Source organism: Carcharodon carcharias, chromosome 22, assembly GCF_017639515.1.
Source record: "Carcharodon carcharias isolate sCarCar2 chromosome 22, sCarCar2.pri, whole genome shotgun sequence".
In the NCBI taxonomy this organism is placed as follows: Eukaryota; Metazoa; Chordata; class Chondrichthyes; order Lamniformes; family Lamnidae; genus Carcharodon; species Carcharodon carcharias.
In genome coordinates, this window is record NC_054488.1 from 61,960,796 (window position 1) to 61,987,246 (window position 26,451).

The following is a 26,451-nucleotide window of genomic DNA, read 5'->3' on the forward strand; positions in this document are numbered from 1 at the left end:
GGCCCAATCTCTCCTCATAGGACAATCAATCATTCTGGTGAACCTTTGCTGCACTCCCTCTATGGCAAGTACATCCTTTCTTATTTAAGGAGACCAAAACTGCACACAACACTGCAGGTGTGGTCTCACAAAGGCTCTGTCCAGCTGCAGTTAAGGCATCCTTGCTCCTATACCCAAGTCCTCTCACAATGAAGGTCAACATACATTTGTTTTCTTAACTGCTTGCTGCACCTGCATGTTTGCTTTCAGTGATTGGTGTACAAGGACACCCAGGTCCCTTTGTACGTCAGCATTCCCCAATCTATCACCATTTAAATAATACTCTGCCATTCAGTTTTCCTACTAAAGTGGATAACTTCACACTTATACTGCATCTGCCATGTAGTTGCCCACTCACTCAACTTATCTAAATCACTTAAAGCCTCTTAACACCCTCATCGCTCACATTCCCACCAAGTTTCATGTCATCAGCAAACTTGGAAATATTACATTTGGTTCCCTCATAGAAATCATTGATATATGTTGTGAATAGCTGGGGCCCAAGCATTGATCCCTGCAGTACCCCACTAGTCAACTGCCTGCCACTCCAAAAAAGACCCATTTATTCCTATTCTGTTTCCTGTCTGCTAACCAATTCTAAAACTCAAATGCACACTAACCTCTTATGTGGGACTTTATCAATAACTTTCTGAAAATATGTTTCAAAGCCAGTAATGATTGCATTTTTGGTGTTGTTGGTCAAGGGATATGATTAAAAGACTGCGATGAATGACAGCAGCTGTTCAAAGGCCATTTCTGGTCATGGAAAGTGATGTTTGAAAGCAACAAGCCTCCCCTGTTCCCAGGCCAGAATGTGATTTACACCCAACATTATGCCCACTTCATCCCCATGAACAGTCCTGCCAAGATGATGCCAAGGACTGATCTCCACACAAGTTTGGGAAAAATGTTATCTTTTCACATTCAGGTGTTTATAAGTAGTTAAATTCTCCCAGTTTGGGTTCTGCCAGGGACACTCTGCTCTTGACCTCATTACAGCCTTGGTTCAAACAAGGACAAAAGGGCTGAACTCCTGAGGGGAGGTGAGAGTGACTGCCCTAGACATCAAGGCAGCAATTGATCAAATGTGGCATAAAGCAGCCCTAGCAAAACTCAAGTCAATGGGATTCAGGGGAGAAACTCTAATGGTTGGAGTCATATCTAGCACAAAAGGAAGATGGTTGTGGTTGTTGGATGTCAGTCATCTAAGCTCCAGGACACCACTGCAAGAGTTCCTGAGGGTAGTGTCCTAGACCCAGCCATCTTCAGCAGTTTCATCAATGATCTTCCTTCCATCATAAGGTCAAGAGTGGGGATGTTCGCTGATGGTTGCACAATGTTCAGCAACATTCATTACTCAGGCACTGAAGCAGTCCATGTCCAAATGCAACAAGACCTGGACAATAGCCAGGCTTGGGCTGACAACTGGCAAGTAACATTCTTGCTGTATAAGTGCCAGGCAATGACCATCTCCAACAAGAGATAATCTAAGCGTCGTTCCTTGGCGTTTAATGTCATTACCATCACTGAATCCCCTATCAACATCCTGGGGTTACCATTGACCAGAAACTGAACTGGACTTGTCATATAAATACTGTGGCTACAAGAGCAGGCCAGAGGCTAGGAATCCTGCGACAAGTAACTCATCTCCTGACTCCCCAAAGCCTGCCCACCATCTACAAGGCACAAGTCAGGAGTGTGATGGAATACTCCCCACTTGCCTGGATAAGTGCAGCTCCCACAACACTCAAGAAGCTTGACATCGTCCAGGACAAAGCAGCCCGCTTGATTGGCACCATATCCACAAACATTCACTCCCTCTGCCACCGATGTACAGTGGCAGCAATGTGTACCATTTACAAGATACAGTGCAGGAATTCACCAAGGCTTCTTCGACAGCACCTTCCAAACCCACGACCACCACCATCTAGAAGGGCAGCAGATACCTGGGAACACCACCACCTGGAAGTTACCCTCCAAGCCACGCACCATCCTGACTTGGAAATATATCCCCGTTCCTTCACTGTCGCTGGGTCAAAATTCTGGAACTCCCTTCCTAACAACACTGTGGGTGTACCTACACCACATGGGCTGCAGCGGTTCAAGAAGGCAGCTCACCACCACCCTCTCAAGGGCTACGAGGGATGGGCAATAAATGCTGGCCCGGCCAGCGAAGCCCGCATCCCCTGAATTAATTTTAAAAAATTTAAAATAAATAAATTCCTGACAAACAAGGTGCCATTGAGGTGTTCAGGATATCCCTAATAACATTAACACCAGTTAAACAATAATAACCAGAGGACAGAAAAATCAGTTAAAGTAGACTACCTACTTTTTTTGTGCCCCTTGTACTGGCTGGACTTTGCTTTCTTCTTCTTCATCACATTAGTTTGATTCTCCCTTGAGGCTGGAGATTAAATAGAAAAGCAACTTGAGAGGCAAGCCAGGCAGGAGTACCCCACAGCTCACTAACCCTGATTTAGACATCCCCACTACCAAACCATATATCGCAAAACACAGCACTCAAACCACTTGGTGAACTACAAAGCAGCAAAACAGTTGAGGTGTTCAAGAGCAATACCCCCAATTTGCAGAAATTCAGATTTAATTGTAAAGAACATAGCTTTTTATTTCTATTGGACTGTGGATTAAAATTACTGGCTGCAGTTTGAAAGACATGTCCACTGGGACAGCGTGAGGGATATATACAATGCTGTTGCCCTGGAACGGAACATGCCATGAAAGGCAGGATGGTGCCGAGGATGGGCACCAGTGTAATGGGGAACTGCCTGACAACATTTGAATTGACTCCTGACAAGGTGACCAGGGTTTGTGCGAGAGCAGTGCTGCAGAACAGCTCCTAGACTGAAAGGAAAAAGACCTAAAACTTTTTGCTCCTGTGTGGAAAATTCCAGTAATTCCACAATAATAGCTAGCTGGCTGTTTCTCTTCATATCCCTTTAACTTACACACTCTCTGAAAACCCCTGTCAAGAGGCAAAGGAGAAAAATCACTGTTAGAGACATTGAAAGGAAAGTGCTCAACCAGTGAACTAAATACTAAAAGTACTAGAAGACCACCTTTTGTCATCAACAAGAACGGAAAGGAATTTGGAAGACTGTGATCAAAATCAACCTATTGATTCCTGTACTCTGGAATTGGTGCTATTGAACTGTTTTGTCCCACCCTTAAAATCCGTGTTTTTTTGTGTGTCTTATATATGTGTGTGTTTAGGGATTTAAGAAGGGATGGGGTTTAGGTTATAGAGTTAGAAATTAGCAGTTCATATTTCTTTCTTTTGCCGCTGGTTAACAACAGTTTGTTTAATAAAACATTTATTTATTAAGTTTACAAACCTGGTGCTCGTATTCTGTTAACCTAAATTAAACAATTAGGTAGAAATAGAGCAATCTGGAGGTTTGTCACGGATCAGGGAACGGTGGGGCTTGATATTACAGCGCATTATCCCCAGTGAGTCGTGACATAATGTATACAGAGCAGTTGTTTCCCAATTCACTGTTCCCACTGATGTGTTTTGAATATTCTATGTTGGACACAGAAAAACTTTCCAAGTATCTCCACTGACGTCTAATCAGGTACAATGGATGTCAAGCAAAATGAGGAGTTATTAAGAGGGGTGGACAAAAGCTTGGTCAAAAGGCGGGGGGGCGGTTTAAAGGGTCTCAAAAGGAACAGGAGGTGAAGAGATGCTTAGGGGGGGACATGGAGCCCAGTTGACTACTTAAAAACATCAGTAGCAAACGACACAGTAGCATGGTGGTTAAACGACTGGACGAGTACTGGACTAATTATCTGAGACCTGAGTTCAAAACCCCACCATGGCAATTTGGAATTTAAATTCAATTGATTAATTAAATCGGGAATAAAAAAAGCTAATCTCAGAAACAGTGTCCTTGAAACTACCAGACTATTGCAAAAACCCATTTAGAGAAATAAATCTGCCATCCTTACTGGGTCTGGCCTGTTTGTGACTTCTGACCCATAGCACCGTGGTTACTCTAAACTGCCCTCATATGGCCTGGCAAGACACTCAGTTTTATTAAAAGTAGCAGCTCACTGCAGAAAATAAAATCTCTCAGTGCAGAGGAGTAACATATTAGCCTGGATTGAAGATTGGCTGGCTGGCAGAAAACAGTATGCATAAACGGGTCTGTCTACTTGGCAGGATGTGACCAATGGAGTCCCGCTGGGGTCTGTGCTGGGGCCTCAACTTTTTACATCAATGACTTAGATGAGGGGAGCGAAGGATTGGTAGCTAAATTTGCAGATGACAAAGATAGGAAAGTAGGCTGTGAAGAGGACAGAAGGAGGTTGCAAGTAGATATAGAGAAGTTGAATGAGTGGGCAAAAAATCTGGCGGACAGAATGTGGGGAAAAATGTGAACTTCTCCAGGAAGCATAAAAAACAGCAGAGTACTACTTAAATGGAGAATGGCTGCATAATTCCAAGGTGCAGAGGGATCTAGGTGTTCCGATGCACGAGTCACAAGTTAATTTGCAGGTACAACAAGTAAATAAGGCAACTAATGGAATGCTATCCTTTATTAAGAGAGGAAATGAACATAAGAGAAAGAATGCTTTGCTTCAGTTATACAGGACATTGGTGAGACCACATCTCCAATACTGTGTGCAGTTTTAGTCTCATTTAAGGAAGGATGCAAATGCACTGGAATCAGTTCAGAGGTGGTTTACTACATTGATACCTGGAATGAAGGGCTGTTTTATGGAGAAAGGTTGGACAGACTGGGCTTTTTCCACCAGAGTTTAGAAGAATGAGGGGTGACTTGATTGAATTATATAAGATCCTGAACTGCCTTGACAAAGTGGCCATTGAAAGGATGTTTCCTCTGGTGGGTGAGTCCAGAACTAGGGAGCACTGTTTTAAAATTAGGGGTCGCCTTTATAGGACAGGAATGAGGAGAATTTTTTTTTTTCTGAGGGTTGTGCAACTTTGGAACATTTTGCCTCAAAAGGTGGAGGAGATAGGGTCATTGAATATTTTTAAAGCAGAGGTAAATTGATTCCCTTGCCTAACAAGAATCTACTGTTATTGGGCATAGACGGGAATCAAAGGTGATCAGGGGTAGATGGGAATGTGGAACTCGAAACAAACAGATCAGCCATGGTCTTATTGAATGGCGGAGCAGGCTCAAGGATCCCATGTCCATCCCAGAAGCAGAGCTGGGTTGAGCTGTCACTTGCATCTCAGGGACAGTTAGGGATAGGCAGCAAATGCTTGTCAGCAACACCTGCACCCTGTGAACAAATAAAAATATACACCCCAAGCTGCTGGCAGGAATACCCTGGTCACTTACACTGCGATGCTGGAGGTTGAAGCTGGTAGCCTGTCAGTTCACACCAGCCGACAGGATAGAGATCAGGAGATTCACAGTCCACCCATTGGTCATATTCATCCTCCCAACCGTCAAAGTGGATCCTGAGGAGCCGATGGACAATGCGGGTCACAGTCGCTACGCACACCAGGCGCGGCTCCATTAGATCCACGGCTTCCAGTTTCATTCCCACTCGGAAACCATGGTTTGGGACTTCCTATTTTTGGAGGAAGTTGAAGATCAGTCAATTGGAAAACTTTTCAAAAATAATACTCCTGTAGGCTATGCCTAATGCTGGGTCAGTTCTGGGTGTGGGCTGCCCTCTGGTAGCACACCACAGGGGCCATATCATATTCGAGTTTCAGTGAGTACAAGTAGATTATTCTACCGTGGGGCAATCACAGTGGAGTCTCACTCAACAAATGCACACAAATCCCTTTCCAGCAGGAATTACTGGACAGCCATCAGGATCCAGTAACCCTGCTGATCTGCCTCTTGCTTAGCCCTGCAGCATGGAGGCCAGTTGCAGCATCTCAGGAACCCCGGTTGGGATTAACAAGCTCTGCGAATGTCAGGAGATTAAACCTAGGTCCCACCTAGTCTATGCGAAGTCAATACTTCAAAGCAAGTCTGATTCAAGAACTCAGAATGTGACGTTTACTATCCAAGTGCTAAAAGCAGCTACTTTGTGCACGAACCAGTATCTAATGGATGCAGACAGAATCTATTCTCATTAGTACGATTGGCTAAAAACTCGACAGCAATCTCAGCTTAGTACCAAAGGTCACATCGTAGAAGTGAGTGACCCAAATGGAACAATCTGTATCAGCTTAAAATAGGTCCGAGTGTCAGCAATGACCAAGAGTTCTCGAGGCTCTAAGCTGTTTTTTCAAGGGGGATCCCCTATTCTCATTTTTAAAGAGACAGAGTATGAAAGAATAGAAGCAGAAGAACTTGCATCTCTGACAGCTTGTGCTCTCACCTTGTTGAACAGTTTGACAGGTGCTGCAACAGATCCCATCTCCCTAAGGTAATCGAACCATTTGAAAGGAATTTTGGAGTAACCTGTAAAATAGCCAGATCACCTTAGTAGTGATTTACTAAACTTAACATTTATCCTCCTGACATCAAGAATTGTGACCCAGGCATCTGCCTATCACTGAAATTCAACTGGTGGAACAGTATAACAGCACAAAATGGCAGGATACTGGCTTACATTCCCACTTCAAATAAGAAACCAACAGGAGGGAAAAAAAAACATACAGCCAGTATGCATTTTTGTTTATTTTTTTCCCCTTATAATTCTCCCCTCCTGCCTGCAGGCAACGACTCTGCGTTTTGCCTGGCTTCAGAGGTGTATCTGATCCATATGGCCAGGAGCTGGCTATTCATTCATTGCAGCATTACCACTGAACCCAATCCCACTGCGCGCACACACTTTCTAGCAGGAGTGAGTGGATGGTGACTTGGAACAGGAAACCTGATTAGATTTTCCTCTCCTTAGTCTAGGGACACTAAAGCGAACTGTACCAGCCCCACTTCTTCCTGGCCAAGATCCAGGTAACTCAGTTCAGACCAGGAATCTGTTCTGATGTCTTCCTGATCCTTGGGATTTTATACTGCATGAGATATGTGGTAAGTGTCCTCAATTTTTAAGGGACACTGCCAGTCTAGAGCCATGATCAGAATTTTTTTTTAAAAAGTGATGCTGTTTGAGGGAGAGATATTGGCTAGGTCACAAGGGAGAACCCTACTTTTCTTCTTCGAAACAGTCTCCTGGGATCTTTTACATCCGTCACAGGGCAGACAGGGCCTCGCTTTGACATCTCATGTGAAAGATGGCATCTTCAACTACACTGAGGGGTGAGGCAAGACATTGCGTTTTACAGCAGAATGAATAAAAGTGAGCCCTCAGCAAGGATGGCACCAGTGATCTGAACAGAGTGCACTGAAAGGCACGGTAACAGTGCAGGTCCATTAAGTTGCTGCAGAGTTCTTCTAGTTTAGTGTAGATTACACTGTCAACCTGCAGCTACATAAATTCTCCTTTTCCATTTCACCCATCACAAAACCATGATGGGGAGACAGGCACACTGTTACTTATGCTTAAAGCAGGGATAAAAGCATCATCCCAGGTGTAAAACAATGTCAAATACAAGCTCTCTCTTACAAGGATCAGCTCTGAACTTATTTTTCTGCAACATTTCACGCCGATTCCCAAATCATTTAAACAATGCTCACGTACTAGGCAACTTGGGTTAAGAGAATCTCTGCTTCGACTGACTGAAGGAACCACATTATCAACCAAGTCAATGGCAGTAAGCTTATAGCAAAAGCAAAGCTAAGTTTAATGGAACAAAAAGCAGATTATGGGCATCAAACCCCATCACATGAAATTAATTCAGACTATGTCAACCAAATAAACCTCAACATGATAATGTTTCAAACTCCCTTGAAGATAAACAATGAAGCTGTTACAAACTGTGCAATGAGAACAACATTACCTCTGGGAGGTGTAAGTTCAATCTTGTTGATTTCACAGAACCCCACGGGAAAGATCGACGGGGAAGTGGAGTGGTAGCAAAACCAGTCTGAGCCATCTGCTGCCTCGGAGCCATCGATGCCAATCATTAGGTAGCCCTCAGCCAATACCTGAGAAAAATATGGAAAATTCAGCAAGTCAGGAGATGAGAAAAGCACAGACAATGTCACACAAATTCACATGGATCCCCCATGCAGCTGAGAGCAGATAAATGCATGGTAGTGATGATTTCTCCTTCCTGATTAAATCAGGGAAACCCAGGCTAATAAATTCAACTTGTCAAAACATTTCTGCAAAGCCAATAGTGAGGAGGGGTATCACAGGGATTATGGAAACTTTCACTGCAACATCACTTCAGTGAAAAGATTCACTCCAGTATGCCATCAGTTTGAGACCTTGATGACTTCATTTCTTCTGAGTGATAAAACAGAGACTCGCAACATATTCAGTGTCAACGCTGCTGTTCCCACTAACAAGCACCACAAGCAGCAATGATTTGTAACCATGATCACTCTCACAGCTTGTTGTAAAGCAAAGTACAGGCATTTCCTTACCAAGAGGAAAGATAACATGGCAAAGTGCAGAAACTGAAGTCCCTGTGACTGGTCCCAAAAACTAATGTTCACTCCCACAAATATCCAGCAACTTCTTCCTGATTTTATTCTGCACCAGTTGATCAGCTAATTCTACCTACAAGTTCACACCATTCCAAGAGACATTTGATTTTGACTGTCTGTGCACCTTTCCTCTTCTAGCTTCAAGCCAGTGCTGGATTTTGTCACATTTGCAAACATATTAGGGGAGGGTAATTTATCAGTATCCTCAAGGATCTAAACATTTCCCCAATGCAATCTCTTAACTAGAGAAAACAATTTGCGACCTTTCCTCACTCAGATACTTTAAGCTCAGGGTGAAGGGAAAGTTGGGAGTTTCCAGCAGTCATTTCAGGAGCACAAGTCATTAGTAGCATGCCTCCAGCGTACACACAACTTGGAAATGCGTCTGGACACTGGAAAGGGAAAGGTCCCAGCGAAGAAAGATAAAAAGGAGGGAAAAAAATATTTTTACAAAAAATATACTAATGGAATAATTGTGATTCATAACTGCAATCAATAAGAAAGAATGTTTGCTTGCTTAATCTCTGGTATAAATTTATTAACAGTAGGTGGCGCTGGTCATACCCAACCTTCGTGAACCAAGTCGATCCAAGTGACCCAGAAATAGCTTAACAGCCGAGTGTGGTGGCTTTCAACCTCGAATATATTTGAAGACTTTCCATGCTAAAAAAACAACTTTGCAACTTTAAGTTGATCATTTGCGTTTTCAGCTACGCAAAATAAAGTTGTTTAACAGGGCTCGACAAGATTACTTTCTTATACACACAATATTCTTGGGTTCCACCGCAGCAAGTTTAACAGGTTATGCAAGTATAACTATTGTACTCCACCTTTCATAAATGGATAGTACAAAGGATTAATAATGCAGGTTCAAAAAACAACTTAAGATTGGAAGCAAGACGATGGCGAGTATCTGGGCAAGGCAGAAGCTGACAAGTCTCAGCACAAAATACCTTTCTGACAGTTGCCACACAAATTGCAGAGAGATTCAGCGGGTCGATTGCTTCCAGCTTCATCCCTTCCTGGAACCACTCTCCACTCTGGTCCACATCCTTCACCTGAAGGTCAAGAGATTCAGTCTGATCACAAAGACTTGCAAACCATTCTTAAAAAAAAATCATTCTCAGGAATGTGAGCATTGCAAGGCCAGCATATATTACCCACCCTTTGTTGCCTTCAGAAAGTGATGATGAGCTGCCATCCTGAACCACTGCATGATACAACTGAGTAGTTTGCTCAGCCACATCAAGGCCAATAAATAACCAAACACATTACTATGGGAACTAGAGATGATGGAATTGGTTACATATGGCTAAATAGTAGGGACCATTATTTGAAACAAATTATTCAAAAGCTATTCTTTGTACAAAAAAATTAAGCATCATAAGATTTGAATGAAAAGGTTTCAGGGAGCTATTAGGTGAATTAAAAGAATACATCAGCATTGATTCTATAGACGAAGATGACGATAACAAGCTATATCCTCCAGAGTTCCTACATAGTCACACTCCAATGGGCTGGCCACTGCACAAATTGACTCAAGGACGGAGTCACTATAATGTTGATACATAATTTGATTCCTAAACAAGAATTTAATCATGGAACAAGATTGGTAGCTAGCAAGCTGTTTTCTTCAACTACAGATGATCAAATGATAAAATTAAAACAGGCAGATTTCAAGGCAATCACGTGTTTATTCGTTGAATAATACTGAGCCCATAAGAAGTAAACCTGCCTTTTCAACTCAAGAGAAAACAGCTCCCAATTAAGCTTTCATATTCCACAAGTCACAAGGCGAGAATCTTGGAAAAATTTGCATTTATATTCCCGGGTCTGTTTGCACACATGGAGAAGATTTAAGTAGCTTTTTTCCCCAGAGTGAGAATTTTTGGTCTTGTTAAAGTCTTTTTTTTATTCATTCACGGGATCTGGGTGTCGCTGGCTGGGCCAGCATTTATTGCCCATCCCTAATTGCCCTTAAGGTGGTGGTGAGCTGCCTTTTTGAACCGCTGCAGTCCATGTGGTGTAGGTACACCCACAGTGCTGTTAGGAAGGGAGTTCCAGGATTTTGACCCAGCGACAGTGAAGGAACGGTGATATATTTCCAAGTCAGGATGGTGAGTGACTTGGAGGGGAACTTCCAGGTGGTGATGTTCCCATGTGTCTGCTGCCCTTGTCCTACTAGCTGGTAGTGGTCGTGTGTTTGGAAGGTGCTGTCTAAGGGGGCTTTGGTGAAAGAATAACTAGAAATTCTGTATTTAATATAGTAATACAGTTTTGCAATAAAGATATTAATTTGACCACAAATGCTTTGCAAGTCTCTGCTAGTAAATCATATTTATCTGATCTAGCCAGTTCCACCCCATTGATTTTGTAATGCTGCGTGATTAAACAGTATTTATTACAGTAATCTGCCACATGAAGCAACATGCACTTAGTTTGACTAACTCTAAGCAGAGGTGTTCTCTGCAGCTTCTAAATCTGAACGGCTAATAAGGCAAACCAAAAAAGCTATATGGAACCAGGAAGCACACAAATAATAGGATATTAGATGACCAAAAACAAAAATTAACAAGATTTTTACCTGGAACACCCCACATTCATCTGTTAAGGGTACAATGCCTCACTTCTGTAAGCTTACCTTTGCAAATAACTGTGGTGCAGCATCACACTGACCTTCCTGCTTCTTTGAACCATCTAAATATAAAAGGAAGGTTGTAAATTTAATTTAATATATAAAAAAGGAGCATAGCCAAACAACGCAGGAGGTAATGATGGAAACTAAACCTAGATGTAAAATCTAACCCAAATGAAACCAGATGAAAGTTCAGCATTGGTCTTCTTAATAATCACACAGGCATGAAGATATCAGCAGTCTGAACAATAATTTCAGATTTCAGTTGTGTCCTCATTTTTAAACATGCCTCAAATTTCATAGCTGTCCCCCAGCTTTTCCGTCTCACATTTCTCTCAACTTTCAAGACTGTGGCTATTTTTCTGCCTTTTGTTTCTCTAGCACCTTCTGTTACTTCAGTGCTTTGGTCTATTACTGGAGAAATCTGTTGCTCCATTCTACTGATGACAGAACATGTGCACATCCACACCACAATCCTGTCCTGCTTTCGCCTGTTCTTATTACTATGCTTTTATGCCTTCTGTGTATCAGCTCTGAAGAAGGTATTCCATTTCTTTTTAAATTCATTCATGGGACGCAAGCATTACTGGCAAGGCCAGTGTTTACTGCCTATCCCCAAGTGCCCTTAACGGAGTGGCTTGCTGAGCCGTTTCAGAGGGTGGTTGAGAGTCAATCACAATGCTGTGGATCTGGAGTCACATACAGGCCAAACGAGGTAAGGACAGCAGTCTTGAACTAGATGAGTTTTATTACATGATGTTATATGGTTACTTGGTCACTATTACTGATACTAGCTTTTTAATTCCAGATTTGTATAATTACAACATTTAAATTCCCCAGCTGTCACAGTGGGATTTGAACTCTCATTTCCAGATCATTAATGCAAGCTTCTGGATTACTGACCCAGTAACATAATCACTCTGCTATGGAAGAGGGGCTGCTCTGTCTACATTTGCTGATTGATGGGTTGTGAGTTTGCAGCGTTTTCTGTTTTTGTTTAAGTTCCTGTTATGCTGTACTGATTCTATCCTCCCGGGGTAGACGCCTCACAAAGAAAACATGAAACACACACACCTGTTCACTTTCTCAATGTGAAACTATTTTCTTCAATCACAGCTATCATTTTCCCCTATGTTTCGTGGATGCAGCTGCCCTTCAGGATGTTAACCAAAAGGGCACAGAACTACCAAACTATTTGACCATGAAAGGGAACCACCGCTGAGCCTGATTCTATTTTGACCAGACGCCCATAAAAAAACACAAAAATCCTAAATTCAACACTTACCTGTTCGTTTGAATCTGTGTCCAATGCTTCGAGACCAACCAATAGGGTGAATGAGGGGGCTCAACATATGACACCAGAAATCATCTGTCCCATCTTCACACTCTTCATAGATGAGCCGTAAACGACCTCCCACTATGCTTTCAACCACTGCTATCCTTGTTCGGCAGAGGTGCGTTTTATCAACAACTTCTACACGCATGGCGGTTTTAAAAGGGTACTGCATGCTTTCAACAACCTGCAAGACACCTTGACATTACTGAAGGGAAGTGGCTGGCATTATCTGCACTGCTGATCCTGAAGCACAATGATAATAGATGATGGCATTGTAGGTGGCGATATCCAAGTAGCAAGCCAGAGTTTATGGCCAGATTCAGATCAAAGGGCAGTGAGGAGAGCTCCTAATGGCTCCGCCACTTTATACAGTAAATAACTGAACCAGAAAATTCAGGAAAGCCCAAGATTCAATCTGCAATGGAGTTGATTGATTGCCAAGGAGCAGGGGGTTCTATAATAGACTTCTTCATCTCCACCCGCTGGTTTGTCCACTCCCCCACCTGTATCAGCCATGGCTTGTACACCTGATTGCTGTGCAGATAGACTGGACATGACTATCAAATGAGAAAGGACAAGACCTAGCAGTGACATCCTTTATGGCTGTGTATCCATGAACAAGAGTTGCTCAATGCTCACACCTGTTGGACGATATCAAAGGACAACTGATGTCCCTAAAATCAGACCCAATCAGCAGTCAACACTTGCTAAGGAAACAAGAGGGAAAATAACAGGCCAATCACATTGGCAGGAGCATGAAATTAAATAAGATTAAAACAGACAGGAAAACAATTGGAATGAGAAAGGAATAAGGTGCAGAGCGTCTTACCTTGGAGCAGAAATCAGGTGGAAGGGTCTTGGCACCAGTTAGTCTTTTCACAAGAAAAGCTTTCCAGTTTGTATATTTGTGTTGGATAGCTGCGAAGGGAATGAGGGGAAAATTACAAATGATAGATATTAATGAGGTAATAGCAGACATTAACCCACAGCACTTGGATCAGAAAAACTGAGAAGATCCTGATCATACTTTGCACCCTGAATGTCCAAGTGAATTTAGTAGAATACATGCACACCTATAGATACAAGATGACTATTATTGTTTAAAGTAAGTCTTGAAACAGTGTTGACATGTGTATGCACCAACAAGGTGGAAACCCAACTTGCACACATCCCAACGAGCATACTTTCATCAACCAAGGCAGCTAGAGAGAAAGCAGCTTAATGTCGGTGAGCCATTCATCAAACAAAAGCAGGAGCTGGTTGAAGTTCCATCCAATCACCTCAATCTGACCCTTGGAATGCAGGGTTTTTCCGCCTCAAACAGGTGAAGTATTCACAAGTCACCTGGATCCAGAAAAATGAAAAAAATAACAAAACTGGCTGGAAAAACTCAGCAGGTCTGACAGCATCTGCGGAGAGGAAGACAGTTAACGTTTCGATGCCATATGACTCTTCATCAGAACTGAAGGGAAATAGAAATGAGGTGAAATATAAGCTGTTTGAGGGGGATGGGACAGGTAGAGCTGGATAGAGGGCAGTGATAGGTGGAGGCAAAGAAGAGATTGCCAAAAATGCCGTAGACAAAAGGACAAAGGGGTGTTGACGGTGGTGATATTAGCTAAGGATGTGCTAAAGATGACATTAAGGGTAGAAAGCAGGATGAGCAAGTGACAGATAGCCCTAGTGGGGGTGGGGGCGGTGAGAGAACAAAATAGTTAAAAGTTGGAGATAAAATAATGGATGGAAATAAATTTTAAAATAATAATAGAAATAGGTGGGAAAAGAAAAATTTTAAAAATATATAAATTATTAGAAAAAAGGGGGATCGGAAAGGGGGTGGGGATGGAGGAGTGTGTTCATGATCTGAAGTTGTTGAACTCAATATTCAGTCCGGAAGGCTGTAAAGTGCCTAGTCGGAAGATGAGGTGCTGTTCCTCCAGTTTGCGTTGAGCATTGCAGCAGGCCAAGGACGGACATGTGGGCGTGAGAGCAGGGTGGAGTGTTGAAATGGCAAGTGACAGGGAGGTCTGGGTCATGCTTGAGGACAGACCAAAGGTGCTCCGCAAAGCGGTCACCCAGTCTGCGTTTGGTCTCTCCAATGTAGAGGAGACCACATTGGGAGCAGCGAATGCAGTAGACTAAATTGAGGGAAGTGCAAGTGAAGCACTGCTTCACTTGAAAGGACTGTTTGAGCCCTTGGACGGTGAGGTGGGGAGGGAGTAAAGGGGCAAGTGTTGTACCTTCTGCAGTTGCATGGGAAGGTGCCGTGAGAGGGGGGTTGAGGTGTAGGAGGTGATCGAGAAAAATCCAGAAAAATGAGGCTGGTTCCAAATGCCTCAGGTGAATCATGGAAGGACTTCCTTTTGCAAGCTTATAGAATAAAACAGCATCAGGCAAGTGCTGTCCCACCCAGCTGAATGCCAATTGAGAGGTGTTGGAGGAGGATGATGTGGTCAACTGTGTCAAAGGCTGCAGACAGGTTGAAAAGGATGAGGAGCAATAGTTTACCTTTATCAGTCATCAACGTTATACATGTCATCCAGTGTAAGAGCCATTTCAGTCCCATGGCAGGGAAGGAACCTGATTGGAGGGATTCAAACATAGTTCTGCGGAAGATGGACACAGGCTTGGGAATTGAGAACCCATTCAAGGGTTCTTGAAGGAAGGGAGTTGGAGGAAAAGGAAGTTGGAGATGGGGCAGTGGTTTGCAAGGACAGTGGAGGTGGGAGGTTTTTTTTGAGGAGACAGCAGATTTAAAAGGAAAGACACATAGTTGAAGAGAGAGAACAGTTAACAATATCAGCAAACATGAGGACCAGGGTGGCCAGCAGTTTTGTGGGTATAGGGTTGAGGGAGCAGGAGGTGGATCTTGCTGGCAAGAGTTCCTTGGAGAGGGCATCAGTGGAAGTAGAAGAAAGAAAAGTGCAAGTTCAGGGCTAGGGAAGGTGGGGGAGAAGCTAAAGAGGAACTTTGGCCCAGTTGGTGAAAGAAAGGGAGGAAAGTGGCAGAGGCAGCTAATTAGTGACAAAGAAATCAATGAGCTTGTTGAACTTATTGTTGGAGGTGGGGCGAAGGAATCAGGGAGAGGGGTTTAAGATTGCTTGCAGTAGAGAAAAGCTGGAAGTGCCCTTTGTAGTCCAATGTGATCCTAGAATCTGTGAATGACAGAGGCAAATAGACATTTAAAAAAAAATTTTAAAAGGGGAATTGCCATAGAATACTTACTGCGAGGAGTAACTAAAGGCTTGCCACTAGTTGCACACCAGCCAACTGGATGGACATCAGAACCACATACATTGCACCAGAAATCAAGACTAGCGTCATTGTCAAAACCTTCATATCGGAGCAAAGCTTTGTAGCCTACAAGAAAAAAATATCTCTTAGTCCAAGAAAGAAATTTTAATCAGTTATTAGGAAAAGTGCACACTGAACCAATGTGCAGTGATGGTGGCAAGGCCTAGATTTAGACTGTCAGCTCACCCAATCCAGCTAAGATGTCAATCATAGCCATATCACGACAAGAAAGCACAGATCCCTTCCCAAAGAGAGTAAAGTCCACTCCTGAGCAACTGCTGCACATCTATCGTCTGTTTCAGAGCTGCTCTGCTCTAGTCCACCACCATATATCAGCCCTGCTACAAGGCATTAGACCAGGGAGAAGATACACGTTGTACATCATCTTTCGCTCATCATGGTGAAAGCATGTGACAGCAGAGGGTTTAACAAATATACAAAAGTTTGGGAAATTTTAAATGTACTCAGAGGAACATGCTGCTGCATTAAAGACCGACTTGCATTTATATAGCGCCTTTCATGACCACCAAAGAACAGCCCAAAATGCTTTATGGCCGATGAAGTACTTTAGAAGTTTAGTCATTGTTGTATTATAGGAAACACAGCAGCAAATTTGCCCATAGCAAGCTCCCTCAAACAGCAATGTGATAATGATCAGATCACCTGTTTTTATGATGTTGATTGAGGGAGAAATATTGGCCAGGACACCAGGTATAACTCCCCTGCTCTTCTTCAAAATAATGCCTTAGGAATTTTTTTTACGCCACCTGAGGAGGCAGACAGGGTGTCAGTTTAGCATTTTATCCAAATTATAGCAGCTCCAGCAGTGCAGCACTCGCTTAGTACTGTACCTGGAGTGTCAGCCTGGATTATTGTGCTCAAGTCCTTGAATGGGATTTGAACTCTGAACATTTGACTCAGAGGCAGAGTGCTACCAACTGAGACATAGCTGACACTAACATTCTGAACTGTTCTAGTCTTTAACCGGAAAGCAGTAAATTTTTGGCCATAATTATAGAGAAAAGAAATTTTAAAATAAAGGACAACTAGATGACTCATTGGTATGACAAGACAGCAAAGACTTCATGCTGTGTGTACATGAGGCCTACAGTTCTGCTGCTGTTGTACAGTCCAGTACACAGCACCATCTTTATACCATTGCTTCCTAACTGGTTAAGGTTGTTTAAGGTGGAGCATGTAAAAGGTTTTTTTTTAAAGTTTCTCATTCAAATTGCAGTTTCATTTCTCAACATTGCTACTTTCAGATCAGAGACAGGACAGACTTCTCTACAGCTGCTCTCAATGGTTTATTCTGCATCAGCTGGAGACAAGCACAGGTGAGTTTCCTCCCCTTTCCCCAGCAGGAATAACCAAAAACCGGCCAAAACTCAATACAGGAAGCATTGAAGTGAGTAAGCTGCAAACCAATTACCACTCAGGCACTGCAATAGCCATCAGGAGTTCTTATACAACAATAATTTATATAGCACCTTTAAATATAATAAGATATTCCAAAGCACTTCATAGAAGAGTTATAAAACAAAGTATAACACCAAGCCACATATGGAGATATTAGGTTAGATGACTAAAAGCTTAGTCAGAGAGGTAAGTTTTAAGAGTGTCTTAGAAAAGGAAAGAGGTAGAAATATATGCAGCAATGCCTGAAAATCGCTCTTGCCAGAACAAGCATTTAGTTGTACCTGCTAACTTTATGATGCCTGCAATCCAGAAGACCTTGGTAGGCAGGTTGCAATCTGTGTTCGGAACTTCCACTCTTACACCCTCTGCAATGTCTCCCCAGTGAGTCCCCATAGGTACCTGTTGATAACAAAAGGAAGCAGTGCAATAGATGCTGCAATCCAAGCTATGTTTGTAGGTGTATATGCTCTAGACTGTACAAGTCTGAACAATTAAACACACTGGGTTTTGATTAACTTTCATTTATTTACAGATGTTGCTGGATTTAATCCTTCAGTATGAATAAAATACAAGTACACAAGGATTCAAAAATCAATGCTATCAGCCTCTTTCAGCATGAAAAAAAACAAATACACATAACTACAAAGAAAATAAGCAGACTATTCTTCCCACCAGGCCCTGGTTATAAGCACAACTGGGCTTTAACAAGGTTGGTCTTAAAAGGTGACGTATCATTAAAGGAATGTTTGCAGGAATCAAAGTGAGTTTAGAGAGGGGTTGAAAAAAAAAGTAATGGTGAAAAAGAGCAATCGATTGCAGGGAGGAGACAGAAGAGGGAGAGTTAGAGAGTAGAAAGCAGAAGAGAAACAGTTACAGAAGGAGACTCATGCCCATGACCAATACCACAGGACACCAAGTTCTTTAAGAAAAAAAAGTAAATTGACAAAGAATGATCACAAGGCAGAGCCATAATTGAAGGGTTCAGATGACATCAGAGTCCACTTGATTATACTGCAACCTTATCAACAGGGTATTTTTAAGATGTTTTTAAATACTCACAATCTGCTTGTGTGAAATTACTGGTCTTATTATAAATGAACTCACTGCCAGCCATTTATTAAGCCACACACTGATTACATCCCTTCAAGATTTCTGTAACTGTATTTTACAATTAAAATTCCAGAGGAAACAATTACATCCAATGGAGTCACAATTGTGTCTTCGCATGAACAACATACCGTAATTAAGCAGCAGACAATCCTGTAATCTTAGCACTATTCTCCAGAGAATTGCAACACAACAATCTGTATTTAAAGAAAAGTGGCCATGAATACCTGATATAGGTGAGAGAGGGGGAAAGAGGGTGGGTGAGAGAATCAGAGCCTAGCTGGTGGCTCAGTGGGTATACATGCCCAATGTAGAAGTCACAGAAACCAGCATAGTACCACATTTGCTGTAAGGTTTGTGCTTGGGTATCTGATCTAGAGAAAGGCCATGGCAGAGGTGTAACTGCTCCATCAAATACTCCAGAAGGAGCAAGCTGGGTTGCTACATCAAAACCTTAGTCAGCTATTCAAGCATGCTCTCCCATTCAGTTAAATCATGACTTATCTACAACTCAAATCCATTTACCCACCTTGGACCCTTTTCACTTATGCAACAAAATCTAGCAATCTTAGTCTTGAAAATTTCAAATCTCTGGAGAGTGTTCCAGATTTTCACTACCATTTGTATGAAGATGTGTTTCTTGATTTTACTCTTAAATAATCCAGCTCCAATTTTAAGATTATGCTGCCTTGTTCTGGATTACCCCACCACAGGAAATAGCTTCCCTGCATCTGCCATATTGAATCCTTTTATGCTTTTAAATATCTCAATTAGATCACCCCTCAACCTTCTAAACTCAGGGAACACAAATCAAGTTTATGTAACCTGCCCTCATAATCCAACTCTCTAACCCCATACGTCATTCTTGTAAATATGCACTATATCACCTTCAAAGACAAGTAGATATAATATCAAGCTCACCCTGCAGTACTCCATCCAAAACCATCAGGACAGGTACAGCACAGGGTTAGACAGAGAGTAAAGCTCCATCTACACTGTCCCCATCAAACGCTTCCAGGGAAGGTACAGCACAAGTTAGCTCCCTCTGGACTGCCATATGGCACACTGCCAGCTCTTACTGTCCTTAGTCCTGTGACCCAAGTGAGATTTTAAATTAATAGTTCATCTTTAAACAACATTTGTGATCTTTGGGAAAACTCTACATTTAGGCAATGATTGACATAATATATAATTCAGTAAAACAAAATTCTACTCACATGTTTGAAGCAGCTGACAGGTGCCCCGGTAAATTTATTGCTCCAAACATACTGACCCCAGTCAAATCCTTCCACTGTGACTGCTGTAAAATGAGTACAAAAGTGGTGAAGAAAAACAAACTACAGCAACAGCCTTTCAGTTAACAACAGCAGGCCAAGGTAACAATATATACATATGAGAGGAAATGGCCAGAAGCAGCACTGTTGGATTACGATTATATTAGTCACCTTAACATAGCATCCAATTTGGCCAGGAACATGCACAAGTGCTGGGGGTATAGAAATCCTCATGTTTGCCTAGACCGCCCCTCCCCTCACCAGTCATGACTTCCACCCCAAGATCATCAGCTGGCAAACAGCAGCAGGTACCTTTGCTAGATTTTTTTCTGCTAACCCAGGTATGCAGAGGCCAATTGTGGCTCCTCTACTGCCATCCTGCTTGAGATTGATCCTCCACCTGTGCTAAGAAGCCAAACTTGGATCATATTTGGCTGCATGGTTCAGGTATTCACAGGCTAAGTTTGCTGACCAATACAGGAATCCTTTAAGAACAGTTCTTATTCAGAGAGGCAGAAGGTGGACAGTTGAATCCCACAAAGAAGAGTGCTGGGGCAACTGTTGTTCACAACTTATGAATGATTTAGGCTTAGGAATCAAAAATACAAATTCTAAATTTGCGCAGGAAATTGGATGGGGGATTATTGGCAATACTGAGGACAACTGTGACAAATTATTAGAAGATATCAATAAACTTTCAAAATGGGTGTATAATGGCAAATGATTTTCAACATAGACAATTGTGACATTTTGTACATTTTACATTTTGGTCCATATTACTTAGAAAATAAGAATCTAAATGGATTAAAGGAGCAACAGGATCCAGGAATCCAAATATACAAATCACTCCAAGTAGAGATGCAAGTTAAGAAACTAAAAGCAAATCAAGCACTAGGCTTTACTTTGTACAGAGATAGGATTGAGAAGTTGCATGAAATTTTTACTGAATCTTGGTTAGATCATATTAAGTACTGCGTACAGTTCCCATCATGATTTTTTAAAAAAGATACAGATACACTGAAGTCTGTGCAAAAGACACTTAGAAGAATGATACCAGAACTCAGGGATTTTACCTATTAGGAGAGGATTAACAGCTGGCTCTCTTTTCTCTTGAAAAGAGAAGGTTGAGAGATAGCCTAACACAGGTATTTATAATTATGAAAAGTTTCAGTACGTAGACACAATGTTTCCACTTGCAGGAAAGGGCAAAGAAAGAGAAAATCCATGCCAGATAGTCACCAAGAAATCAAGCAGGGAATTCAAAAGAAACTTCTTTACCAAGGGAATGGTGAGAATGTAGAACTCATTACCACAAGGAGTTGTTGAGATGAATAATAGATTTAAGGGGAAGTTTGATAAGCATTTGAGGAAAAAGGGAGTATAGGTTAATGCTGACTGAGCTAGATGAGGTTCGAGTGAAGTATAGGCATGGCACTGACTAGTTAGGCCAAATGTCCTGCTTCTGTATTACATATTCCATGTAATTCTACAGAGGTGCCACCCTTCAAAAGGATATGTAAATAAAACTGTGCCTTAACTTTTAAAACCTTCAGTAAAGACCTGTTATGTTGTCACCTTGCCACCAGTTTGTCTTGGTGACAGTGACAGGAAGGAGCGGCACGTTTCTTGGATTCTGTTCACATATTAGAGGGGGAACTGAAAGTTTGAGCCAGCCGTGGAGCTGAACAAGTCCTGGAAGGCATGCTACCTTCCAAACCCACTACCATCTAGAAGGACAAGGGCAACAGACACATGGGAGCACCACCACCTGCTAATTCCTCTACAAGCCACTCACCATCCTGACTTGGAAATGTATCGCCCGCCGCTCCTTCACTGTCACTGGGTCAAAATCCTGGAACACCCTCCCTAACAGCACTGTGGATGTACCGACACCACATGGACTGCAGCAGCTCAAGAAGGCAGCTCACCACCACCTCCTTAAGGGCAATTAGGTATGGGCAATTGATGCTGGCCCAGCCAGCGATGCCCACATCCCAAGAATGAATTTTTTAAATCTTCACACTGAGAGATCACCATTTCTGGCCACTCAGTGTTACAAGACAGACAAGAAAGGTCTCACAGGTTTTATTTTATAAACAATATCACATGCCCAAAACCCCTCAGCACACAAAGTTTCAGCTGAACTGTTAAAACTAAAGATATAAACAAATAGAAAAATGGTCAAAAATTCAGCCAAGTTTTCCCAAAAGTGTTTAACTTTTTCCTCTGACTAGCAGTTTTCAGCATAATGCAAGCTATCAGAGATGATGTGTCACCTGCTTTACTCTTGGGTTGATTCTGTTGTAGGCTTGCCTGGTACTGTGCGTAGGCCGCTAGTTTAGCCACTAAAGGCTGTTTCTGTAAAACTTTTGCCTTCTTTGTTGGAGGTTTTCCCTGTTGAAAGCAAAAAAAAAAGTAAGTGACAGGTGAATTGTCTGCTCCATCACAGGCTAAATTAGATGCACTTAAATTACTGTTAGCTTTTGCAACTGTAATTGTACATATGGATTCCTCTGTATTAACAGGCTTAGGGGTCGAGGTCACACTGTCCAGCACTAGTTAGCAACAATTTGTGAAAGGTTCCTTAGTTTGTTATTTAACAATAAGAGTGACCCAGAAGAATTTTATATAATGTGCTAACAGGTCTGTTGCTAATAATGCTCATCACAATACCAATCCCTCTCACAAAAAGCATTAAGTAACAATTGTGTGAAGAGAAAAAGTATAGTTGTTTGGTTGTACAGAGATTGCTGATTGGTACATGGCCCATGGCATTGCCTCTACCAGAGTCCATTTACCAACTAACTGGCACTCTCTTCTACTGCAGTATAAATTGTTGTTCCCTTTACAATTGGTATTCTTGCAAATCTGTCCTGGTCAGTGCAAGGCAAAAAGCTTCAACAACATGTCTCTTTTTTCAAAGAAAAAAAATTAAAACCAGCAAATCTTCACTTTATTTCAAGAGCCAGTGGAACAATCTTCGGACATTCAGTATTAAGTACTGAACTCTGGACAGTTAGTTAGTTTTTTGTAAAGCAATTTCAGACCAATAAATCCAAATAAACAGCATCTACAACACTTTGCCAGTGACAGTGCTAAGGCACTGAAGAGATGAGGGTTCTAGAAGGAACGAATAGTGCAATCAGCAAAGGAGAAGGCAGTTTTGAAGATTATAGATAGAAAATGAGGCTGCAATGAGCAGTTACAAGAATAAGAAATAGGCAGAGGAATAGGGATTGTAGTGTTGATTTAAATGAATTGGTTACCTGCAGGAACTGGACTCCAGGGAAAAGATGTACATGCACTAGAATTTCATCTCACAGACTTCACCATTAGGGAAGAAAGCCAATTGATTAATGTGCATGCACACTCAAACTGCGTTATCACTTGTGGTTTACATATCTCTTTAGTGTGGCTTTCAACCAGAGAATTTGAGTGGGGAGAACTGAGGAGGAACTCTGCTGTAAAAGATATTAAAACACTCATCTAGTGGAAAATCCCTGAAAATTACTAAAATGCTGTTGCGTCTATTATCTGTACCACTGTGTAATCAGATCCACATCTGGAAAGATATGGTTCAAAGCAATGCACAGAAGACAGTCCAGTAAATCTCTGTCAAAAGCATCAATTGTAAGCAATAACTATTAGAAGCTCCACACCATAATTGAAGCACAAATAAAATAGTGCTTTTAGAAGGAGAGGAGAATAGTTGCGTTCCATTTTAAATTATAATTAGTATGCAGCTTTAGTGACAAAAACTGCAATTATAACAGTTTATGAATACCACTGGAAAGTTAAACCAATTATTGAATTGCCTTAATGCCACTTAAAAGGATAAGGAGAGTGTCAGAATATTTCAGGCCAACCTGGGAGCCAATTGAGGCTCATCCAAACTCAGAAACAGGCTCTATTTTCTACATATTTCTGCATAGCCAGAAGTATGGCTCTCACTCACATGGAGAGCTGTTCGAGGAAGAACTTCCATATCACTGCAACCAAGGGAAAGCTAGGAGGGAAAAAGATTTGTGGTGGCAGGTGGGGGCAAGGAGGCAGAAAATGCATCAATGCTGATTTTATCTAGGAGATTGGAACAGTACCTGAAGTCTGGCTAAAATGCTGGCTTTTTTCGAGTTGGATGAGTAGCTTCTGGAGCAGGAAACACTGCAGAATCGCTTGGTCTTGGAATAAAAAGCATCTCTCACTCCGACCATCCCACACATCTCACAGGTGGCTAATGAAAACAGTACAGAACCAGGGAACAATGAGAAACAATGACAAGAAATTCTACGACATGCAATCATTCTGTCACTGCTTCATCACTTAAATGGAGCATATATTATAGATCATGTTTTTACAAATCACAAACAAATTGGACTGAGCTTCAATCTGCATTAGACAATTTCCCTTTTCACTCAGGGACCCAAGTTCGAATCCATCCCAGCCTGACTGAGGAACAACCTTCTCAAGTGCTGGTTGCAAAAGGCCTTACAGTAAGCGAGTTGGAGCAGACTCAGTCCAGCTACAAGTGGCCATATGTTTACAGCAGAGATCTCCCAACAGAGCAATCTTACTCAGATAAGCCATAAGAATGGAAAAAAACATTACTTCACAACTGGCTGTACTTCCCAAGCTGGAAATGGGAACCTGAGGGTGCTTTTATATTGGTTTAGTGCTAGATCTCGATTTGTGGTCTTGTATATTTTCTAGGCCAGGTAGCTGCTAAAGATCAAGACCTTCTGGCTGCTAGCCTTGGAAAATTGGTAGCACCAATACCTTACTACACAAGGCCCATATATTGGACCTAGGAGCATTGCCAAGGCACTAAACCACTGTAACAGCAACTGCTCATACAATTAGGTGCACAGTTAGAAGGACCCCATTCTCTTGCCTTGATAAGCACAAAGTAAATTATTTCCTCCCTCCCTACAAAAACAAAAAGGAGCGCAGTGTTTATTTTAAAATTAAACCTTGGCATTTCTAACTCTTATTTATTATGCTATAATGAGAGATTTAAAAATTCACATCAAGTTTAACTTTTCTTTTTACAGTAAAATCCTGAGTCGCATATACAGCAACAGCTGATCAAAGTACTGTCGAGTAAGGTAGCCTTTACTGTGTACAGAAAGTTGTGGTTTGGGGATGGGGGTCTGTATTCCTGGGCCTGTACACTAGCACAAGCCTGCAGAAAAAGTTACCAGCTGTATAATCACATTTAGTTGCCTGATTACAGGATCCAATCCCATTGAATACTGCACAAGAACAGTGACAATAGAGCAAATGTTGAATTTCGCCTCAAAATATTTATCAGCCTTCAAATGACTGGCCTTTAGAGATTTAATAAATTAATGTAAACAAAATAAGGTGCATCAATGTTCTGGAATCAAATACAATCTTTTTTTCCCAATTGGTAATGGCTCCAAATATCCTCAGGAATTTGGCATCAGTAGCCTAGACACAGCTCAAACACAGATAGGACACAGCATAAAACCCCTTCAAAACCAACCAATGTTTTTCAATCATCAACCTCCACTGTGCCAACCATTTTTGCCAATTAACCCGCCTATGGCCTCTAAGCAAGGAAAGCAAGTAATGTCAAGAGTTACGTGCTGTGGACCTGCATCCAAGAAGCAATCGGTTGAGACAACAGGAAAGCAATTTCAGCTTGGATCCTTGTAGCCAGTTGGAAGTGATTTTCACTCTATTCATGAGATTGGTTTTGAATTCAGGTGAAAAATACTGAAGTCATCAACTCAGCAATGCTGCTCTGCTTTTCCCCTGATGGAAACATAGTTCTCTCAGCCAGCCGCACCAGCACCACACCTCATCCCCACAAAGTCTGATCCCCATGAAATCAGCCCTCAATGCTCATTAATAAACAAGCTCATTCATATGTTGGTGAAAGGACAATGGGTTAGAAACTTTACTTTCACCTTGAGGAACAGAGTTCAAGTCTCCTCATTCAAGACTTTGTACCCATGGGATTCCAAGAGGGCCAATGGGGACACTCTCAAAACTTTGGGCTTGTCTGCTTTTATTTTTACAGAGTTAGTTGTGAGAGACCACTAGGGCATGCTGATCAAACAGCTGAATTGCCCAGAGATTTAATGTTCTCGAGGAATGTTGAATACTGAATTTTTTTTTAAAAAGGCAGCTTGCAAATCTTGCCTAATTCATTCATTCATTCTGACTAGACAAGACACACATCATAGATTTCACACAAAGGAAATGACCTACTGACATCGATCAGTAACTTTGGGTGGTACTTGGAAACCTGATTATATGTAATAAGCAGAAAGCTCAAAGCTGGAAAACTGGGGACTACTCTGTGTTTAGACTAAGCATCCCATATAATCGGGTGAATGGAAGCAGCTAGGCCCAATCATATTCTATAAAGTCCAATACACTTTATGGTACATCTTGCAATAGGTTATGAGAAAGACTAACTGTAAACACAAGACTGACCCATTCCAGATTTGCCATCTGGATATGTGTAGACTTGTCCATTGGTTTTGATAAGTGGGAGGCTGGCTGGTATTGAGGTAACTTCCTCTTCGCTCTCATCAGAGCTCGAGCTGCTGCTGCTATCCTCACTGCAGCTGTCATAGCCGTCAAACATTCCAAATGAGTCCCTCCTCTTCCTCTCTGACCGCGGGGAGTGCTCAGTCTGCAAACAAATTACAAAACATTTTAATGTGCACCAGAGTAGGCATCACATACTCTAAAAGCAAGAATGGTTTTTGCACTCCGTGCTTAGGTATGCATATTTAAGACTGAATGACTTGCTCCCAACTCCTGTTAATCTCACGTAAACCAACTACATGGAAGCTGCTGAGT

The 26,451-nt window shown here is 41.9% G+C and overlaps 1 protein-coding gene across 3 annotated transcripts in view; it reads right to left on the reverse strand.

The window, feature by feature from the left end:
• Positions 1-26,451, reverse strand: part of mbtd1 (mbt domain containing 1) — a 47,991-nt gene that overhangs the window by 12,532 nt on the left and 9,008 nt on the right. For all 3 annotated transcript variants that reach the window (XM_041216940.1, XM_041216942.1, XM_041216941.1), the window contains exons 2-15: positions 26,080-26,281; positions 23,715-23,848; positions 21,894-22,011; positions 19,561-19,643; positions 17,518-17,635; positions 15,749-15,883; positions 13,353-13,441; positions 12,473-12,707; positions 11,194-11,249; positions 9,506-9,610; positions 7,898-8,045; positions 6,376-6,458; positions 5,376-5,610; positions 2,372-2,446 (exon numbers count right to left, since the gene is read on the reverse strand). In XM_041216940.1, the coding sequence (XP_041072874.1) occupies positions 2,372-2,446; positions 5,376-5,610; positions 6,376-6,458; positions 7,898-8,045; positions 9,506-9,610; positions 11,194-11,249; positions 12,473-12,707; positions 13,353-13,441; positions 15,749-15,883; positions 17,518-17,635; positions 19,561-19,643; positions 21,894-22,011; positions 23,715-23,848; positions 26,080-26,281 (1,816 nt within the window). The remainder of the gene's footprint in view (positions 1-2,371; positions 2,447-5,375; positions 5,611-6,375; positions 6,459-7,897; positions 8,046-9,505; positions 9,611-11,193; positions 11,250-12,472; positions 12,708-13,352; positions 13,442-15,748; positions 15,884-17,517; positions 17,636-19,560; positions 19,644-21,893; positions 22,012-23,714; positions 23,849-26,079; positions 26,282-26,451) is intronic.